The sequence below is a fragment of the Quercus robur genome, chromosome 8 (assembly GCF_932294415.1).
Source record: "Quercus robur chromosome 8, dhQueRobu3.1, whole genome shotgun sequence".
NCBI lineage: Eukaryota > Viridiplantae > Streptophyta > Magnoliopsida > Fagales > Fagaceae > Quercus > Quercus robur.
The window spans coordinates 46786888-46795101 of NC_065541.1; the positions used below are offsets into that span (position 1 = coordinate 46786888).

General features: G+C 34.5%; 1 protein-coding gene across 1 annotated transcript; it reads left to right on the forward strand.

The window, feature by feature from the left end:
• The first annotated feature begins 3376 nt into the window (after positions 1–3376).
• LOC126696694 (uncharacterized) lies at positions 3377–6993 on the forward strand. Its single transcript, XM_050393377.1, has 2 exons — positions 3377–3540; positions 5422–6993. Exon 2 carries the CDS (start codon positions 5424–5426, stop codon positions 6462–6464), a length of 1041 nt encoding a protein of 346 aa, XP_050249334.1. The 5' UTR covers positions 3377–3540; positions 5422–5423; the 3' UTR covers positions 6465–6993.
• Positions 6994–8214: the final 1221 nt, after the last annotated feature.

Genomic DNA, 8214 nt, shown 5'->3' on the forward strand with positions numbered 1-8214 from the left:
TAAAATATCTTTCATTCAATAAAGGATTTAAGATCGAACTATGCTGATATAAAAACGAAATACATTGATGTTTCGGCTTGATGCTGAGATAATTTATGTGAACCCCAACTTTGGACAGCTTAAGACTGGGCCAAATATTGTGCAACAACTAGGGGCCATGTTGTGATGGTTTCGTAAACAATAATTTCATTATTTACATAAAATTCTCTTGGAAAATTTGTTAATGACATTTTTTTTTGAGCGAAAACGGTAGAAATTTTATTAAGAGACAGTATAAACATGTACAGGTATCACTAGATAAAGCTCTAGTGTTGGGGGACAATCAACAAGCTAGACAACATTGTGATGTCCCAAGAAAAGCAAAATTGGCAAAACACGTAAAGTAGAGTCAAGCCTACACTCTTTGTGCTGCATTTAGACGTTGATATTCTTCCAGTAGTCCCATTGCGCTGTTAATAACATATTTTAAGTTGTTTTCTATTTGGTAATTCTATAATATAAATTCATATATAAATGCTCTAATTTGTACAACAATAATAGCAACAAAGCTTTAATCCTTACCTTTTAAAAACTTCTTTCTATGTCATTAAAAACGGAACCTAATCTTTTATAACATCAAAATATCAAAGCTTTGTGCATTTATAGTTGTGGGGGGTAAAAGACTAGTAGGTGCATGTCAATGTCTACACTAGGCCAAGGGCCCAGCCCAAGGGAAAACCCCTCCTCGGTCATGGGGAGAACCCTCCTCGGCATGGGCGTAGCTGAGGATGAAGGAGGCAACTTGCAACTAGTAGTGACACTCCCTATCATCCCACAGAGTAGGAAAAGTACTAAAGCAGAAAAGGACAACGAAAGTGTCTAAAGGAAAGGCTATCATTATTACATTCATTGTCTTGTGCCTGATACGGTCATACTTTTCTATCCTTACAACCACTCCCAACAGTTGGAGAGAAGGGCTGATGGGACAAGTACCTACCCTAGGGACCCCATTCAGGAGGAAGAAAACTACTATAAAAAGAGAGTAAAGAGAGACAGAGAGGTGGGGCGGAGACCCCTCAACACACTAGAGGCCCCAAAAAAGGGCTCATCAGGCCGGGTTGAGGACCAACCCTCTCAGATGAATCCAGCCCATCACAAACTTGATCGTAAAGAACACCGTGATAACTGTTGTTCATACGCTAAAGCCTAGCTCTTTGGCCCACTCTTTACAAATTCATTGTACCGGACTCACTGGCTTGAGGTTCCATGCATCTTGGGCTTAGCTTGAAAAACGTGACCCTACAAAAGTAATCAAGCTAATAATAAGTATATAAATCCCTAAAATTATTCATGCAATTAAACCGGAATGTTACATAAAGTACCATCTTTGCATGCTTATTTGAAGGTTTGTCTTGAGTTTTGATTTTTGTGTTCTTGCTATTGTTGGAAGGCTTGTGCAAAGCACCTTTTGAAAGTCCCAACTTTTTGCAATTTGGTGTAGTGTGCAAAAAGTTATGCATCTCTAAAGTTAGGTGGAACAAATGGGAAAAATTCTCAAAGTTGGTTTTTGTCATTTTTGCACAAGCAATTTCTAACAATCCAGACATTGTCTTGAGATACATTTTTTTCAAGATGTATATAATCATCTCTAGTTTAAGAAAGTACCAATTTTTTGATTTTCTTTTTTTCATGAGCAATGAGAAATTTGTGTGCAAAGTTGATACAAAAACCTAATTTTGGACATTTTTTTATTGGTTTCCCATGATTTGTCATATTTTTATGAACATAATTTTCGGCCTTTTCGACCTCCGTTTTGTTTAAATGTGATGCCGTTGAAAAGCTTGTGATGTCTACTTTCTAAACATGTCAACTTCATGGTTCTAATTTTCAAATTTGAAAAACTAGATACCTTGGAAGTTAGAATTAAACTCATCTTTTTGGCTCAAAAATCCCATTTTGGTATTTTTTTTTTAAATTATTCGAAGGGAATTTTTGGCAATCCAAGCATACCAAAGTGAAGTTTGTCATAAGAACTTTCCAACTACTCCTTATTCAAACCAAAGCCATTTGATTATAATTCAATTAAGATTAAACTATAATTAAACTTTAGGACACTTTGTCTAAAAAATGACCTAGTGTTTTTTTACTTTTTCATTGTTTTTGCTCTTGCTTGTTTTAAATCCTATCTTTGCCCGAAAGCTTTCATTTTAAAGAGAATTTAGTTATTTTCGATACGAGTTCAAATTTATCTCAATCATATTGTCGTATTTTTGCTCAAATTGTGCTCAAACTCGGTTAGTTGTTGTCAAACTTGAAAAAGTGTTTAGAAATATAAATTTTGATGTAAAATGATGAAATTTAGAGGTTGGTGTGAATTTTTGGGTTTGTTTGATTGTTGATCAACTAGGTCAAAGTTTGGCCTACAAAGGACATTTTGGTCATTTTGACTATTAACTTGTAAATTTAACTCATTAGACATCCAATTTGGATAGATTAAGTTAATTTTGACATTCCCTTAATCCCAAGGTCAATATTGTAAAATTTTTGAATATTTTAGTTTAAATTAGGAATTTTGCATGCAAACTAAGGTCGAATAAAATACCTATCAGGTCAATAAGTTAAATTTTTCTTCAATCCATTTCACATGTTATGGTTCTATCTTGACCAATTTTCCCAATGATCGAAAATCCCTTATATATATATATATTCATTCATTCAAGTTTAGATGGATTAATGATTTTGGGTCCAATTTTGGCAAATCATAGTGGATTATGTTTAAGAGTTTAGCTCTCCTCTTGTTTTCTCCTATTTAAATATAGATGAATGACACCCAGTAAACTAAGAATCTAAAAGGCAAAAAAGGCCCACGTTGTTCTCTCTTAATTCTCTCTCTCATTCTTTTTCCCAAAAAAAAAAAATTGCTCGTGGTAACATGTATACATATTTAGAGGTTCATAAAAAAAAAAGAAAAGCATACATATTTAGAGTTACATAAGTGTCAAATAATTACCATCACTCACTTTTAATATGGTGGTCATTTCATAAGTAATAAATTTTTGTGGGATAGAGGAGCAAGACGGCAAGAATCACACATCAGTCAAATTAGAGTAGAATTTTTAACTTGTATAATTTTTTTTTTTTAATAGAATTTTTATTTTGTATTAACAAAAAAAATTTGACACCTCAACTCATCATGCATATAGTGCTTGGGTTTTTTTTTTGGGAAAATGAAAATCACCTGGGATTTTGTATAGTTTTTCTTTCCCTATTAATTAAAATCAAATGAATTATTAACTAACTGATAAATACAAAAATCAATGTTTATACCAAAAAAAAAAACCTGAAATTTATCCGTTTTTGTTAAACAGAGTCTAGTTGAGGAGTAGAAGAGAACAGCAGTAGTAGTCATAATAAACATAGCGAAACGGATGTACTACCTAATAAAATGTTGACAAATAACGTATTATAACGTAGGCTCTTTCAGATTGAAACTTCACTCTTTAAAACTAGATCTTCGCCTCTCTCTCTCTCCCTCTCTCTCTCCGATTACTCTTTTTCAAGGTACGTTTCCGTTTCTGTATTCACCGCAATTTGTATAACTCATTTCATGTGTTTCTCTGTTTGGTTGCTGAGAAAACCAAGGAAAACAGTGGAAAAAGAAAAGGGAATCAAGAGAAAATTTGGATTCTTTCTCTTTCCTGCATTTTTTTTTCTCAACAACCAAACAGAAACTTGGATTGCATTATTATTGTATCAGTTATTGGTTTTTTTTTGGATATTTGCTGTTTTGCTTCAATTGCATCTTGAGCTTTATGTATATATATGTGTGTATTTTAGAAGATCAGGCAATTATTTGATGGAAATGTAGAGCTTGCAAATTGTAATTGCGTGTGAAATTTTGTCAATGTGTGTTTTGAATTTAGAGTGAAGAAGATGAAGCTTAAGCCTTGTAAACAGTAACTAGAAGTGCTATAGGTCACAGTTAAGCTGCATTTTGGTTTAGGAAAGACTATGATTTTAGGGTTCATAGGGTGGAAGAGGAGGAAAGAGTTTTATAAATGAATTAGGTGATTTATAAAGTTTTATGGTCTTGATTTGTTCAGTTACCTTAACGAAAAAGGTGGACTTGGGAAAAACATTTGGGTTGTAAAATTAGGTTGATGGTTTGAAAAATGAGTGTTACAATAGTTGGTTGTGGTGTGTAATCGTCTATAAAGAAGACAAATGAGAGAAGGAGAAGAAATTCTAAGCCTTGGGTTCAGTTAGTCCATGCACTTGGGGCTAAGTTGCATCATGAAATCGTCTTTAAGCGTATAAGTTTCCATTGAATTGAGAGTACATAGGTACGGGTATTAAACATCTCTCATTTCCATTAGGAATAGGATTGAAAATTTGTAAGTATTCAATTCCAAAATTACTGTCTTTGCAAAAATTGTACTACAAAAATTAAGTATAAAAGTTGAATAATTAAATTCAATTGCTAAATAATAGAACTGTAAAAGTCTCAGGCTATCTAAGTCAAGTGCACAGGTTTGATCTTGAGAGTGGCCATTCCTGCAAAAACGGTTAAAGGTTATGTTATTGCCAAATGTTGCCAACTATGACCTTGCTTGGCATGACAGACTCTGATTGAGGAGTGAAGATCTTTTGTTCTTGCTAACAAATGGAAACCGCAAATATTTATATATATAAAAAATGGAAACCACTAATACATCCCACTTATAAGAAATTATTGGATTATCAAAATATCATTGACTTAAAACAATTTAAGAAAATGTATACAAGCAAAAGTATCGACTTCTAACATCAAGGAAACTTAAAAAACCCACTTGAACTTAAATGATTTTTCTACTGTTCGTTAGCCTCGAAACTTGCTCTTTGTTAATTCTTTTTCTCATTTGCATCTTTTAAATGTGGCTGACCCTAACCAATTTGTTGAGGATCTATAGCTGATCCCAAAAATTTGGGATTAAGGCTTGTTGTTGTTGTTGTTGTTTCTCATCTACATCCTACGGATATTTTTGATCACCTGATGAAAGAACATTTTAGATTTATCGGTTTATAGTAAAACAAATCTGCTTTGTTTAATGCATTAATTTTCCCTTTGTTAACAGTTTCATGCTCTTGCTGGAAGTAGATATTATTTACTTTATGTTTGTTTGGCTTGTGAAAGTGAGAAACTCAACCTGACTAAGCTAAATGGTTTTGTTAGGGATAGCTGGCTGGAGGTTTTTGTTCCCATTGGTTTTGAATATTGAATATTGAAGATCAATAAATCTCATTTTAAATATTTTGCTGCTTGCAGCCATAACAGCTATAAATGTTAACAAGCTACAGAAATTCTACGTCAAAATATAGCCTCCATGTTAAATTTATGTCATATCTTGTTATTTTGAAAATTCATTCAGAAGAATCCTCAATTCTCTGTATCTTACTTTGCAGTAATGTTGAAGCGTGGAATCAAATCAAAGGCTTGGAATGGGCCTCAAAAGTTTCGAATCGCAATTTTACTGTCTGTTATTCTGATTCTTGTACTTTTAATATTGTTAGTTCATGATAATGGTAGAAAAAACATATTATCATCTGGACTTCTGAAGCAGAAATGGAATAGCTTTGAGTCTTTGGTGCAATTTAATCCAACAATGGAGGTTCTGAATGGGACAGAATTGATTTGGCAAATACCTGATACACCTAAGGCAGTTCTTTTTCTGGCACATGGGTGCAGTGGCAGAGCTGTAAACTTTTGGGACAGATCTTCTACCTGCCCTAATTGTGTTGGTTTGCCTGAAGAAAGGCTACTCGTCCTTCATGCTCTTACTCAAAAGTTTGCTGTTCTTACCATATCAAGTGCAGGTAGATGCTGGACATTTGGGGAGGAGATGTTCATTGTTAAAGATATTATAAGGTGGTGGGTTGAGAAAAATAAGCTTCAAAAGCTTCCTCTTGTGGCTTTGGGGGCCTCCTCTGGAGGGTACTTTGTTTCTGTTCTTGCCACTCAGTTGAAGTTCAGTAGTATTACACTTATGATTGCTGAAGGCAGATTTGATCAAATGGATATCACTGAGGATTATCCACCTACACTATTTGTGCACATGCCCAAAGATCAATCAAGGCAGCAGAAGATAGATGAAAATTTGGAAATTTTGAGAAATAAAGGTGTTGATGTCGCAGAGATTGAATGCATGGAGTTCCCCTTGTCTTCACACTTTTTTGCGGACAGAATTCCAGGTATTGACCAAACTTTTTCTACTAAGTTGTTTGAACTTTTCCAAGAGAAGGGCTTCATTGATGAAAATGGATATATGAAAAATGATGGACGTGCTACACGTTGGAAACTAGCACTTAAGGAGAGTAATATCCATTTGCCAGATAAGCATTTAGCACAACACATCCAAGAGGAGTTGAATCTTGCATTTGCCTACCATGAAATGATTAGCTTACATTCTGACCAGATCTTTAAATGGTTTGAATCTCATATAAGCTGATCAGAACCTATATAGAGCCACATTTTCCTCGGCCTTTAAGATTTATGTGGAATAAAGTCTGGCCAGAATCTGAAGCAATTTGGTTGTACAGCATATATATCACTAATTTTATTGGCAATCTCTCAAATGTGAATGAGAGTTGGAAAGTTTACCTGGTGAGATCGTTCTTCCGAATCAATTAGAATTTAAGTGAATCACATGAAGAAAAAGCTATGGCATTTTCCCAAATGTAGACGCCTTGCTAGAAGCATGCACACTGAAGTGTTAGGTAAATGATGCTATCCATGGAAAGTAAAACAGTATTGAATGTAAATGCTTTATTATTCAACATGTTATGGAACTACAATAGTCTCTGTTGCTTTAATAGGATCTTGGCATGATTGCTCTGATTTAGGATACAATTTAAATTTCCATACTTGTCCAGACTAAAAATCCATGTTGAACATGTAAATTGATGGGCAGGATTTTATTACAATGGTGTAAAGAGATTCAATATCCACTGTTTATTCAGTCATTTTTCTATGAAGAATATTCAGTAAGTGAACTAGATATGCTGACATCAATTCCTTGTTCTATGTGTGTTGAATTTGATGGATATATTGCCTTGGACAATATTTTAAGTGGTAGGTACTATTATGGGTTGCAGCGCTGTATCTGGCGGTGGTTTGGGGGGCTGTGAGAATTTTTATTTTTATCTTTTTTTGTTGTTTGGTGTATCTGTGGGTTCTGCTGTTGGATAATGGGGATAGAAGAAAGGTAGGTAGATAAAATAGAAAAATGACTTCCTAACAAAATTTAGGTAGAACCTTTTAGCTCTTAGGACTTCTAGTTTGACTAGTAAACTAAAAACCTAATGAAAAAACTAACCTGGATTCAAAGAAACTAAATCCTAAGATACTTAGGATCTTAAAAAAAATTGTAGACATATATAAATTTTTTAAATACCCTTAGTTTGAAACAGTTATTGAAATTATAGTTTTGCCCCTGACTACAAAATTGACCATAATTTATTAAATAAAAACCCAAATTAAAAAATGTTTTCCCTAAGACGCATATAACTAGACCTTTGAAACCACATGACTCTTACTTCAATTGAACATTACTTATGGGTCCCATAAAATAAGTCTTGAATAGGTAAATTAGAAGCAAATTAATCTTCCATGGAGAATTTACAAATTCATGCTTTGTGGGACTGTGGAGCTGCCCAAGATGGTTGGGCCAGCTGCTCTGTGCATCTCCAGAAGTGTTCCCATGGTCAAGAGGACATGCTTCAACTGGTGGAAGAGCTGATTTCTCCCCTTGAGCCTTCGGAATTGGAGCTGTTTCTAGTACTGACATGGGTCATCTGTCACCAACAAAATGCAGTGACTTGCGGAACTGAATTACAACAGCCACAAACTCTCAATGCTTGGGCTAGGGACATCCTTGAGGAGTTTCATTGTGTGCAACAATATAATTCAAGACCAGCTCTACAACAGTTGCTGTCTTGGTGGTTTCCCCCAACACCAAATCTCCTTAAAATTTCGATGCTGCTATTTTCAAGGAGTCTAGAGCAATGGGGTTTGGTGTGATTGTTCCTGATGAGAAGGGAGAGGTTATGGCCTCCATCAGTGTGAGATAGTGAAGAGGCAGAGATCCTTGCCTGCAGGAAAGACAATCATTTTTGCAATGAAAGGTGGCTTTTTAGAGCTTATAGTCGAAGGTGATAGTTTGTTTGTTATGAGCTCATTATCTTCCTCAGGACCACACT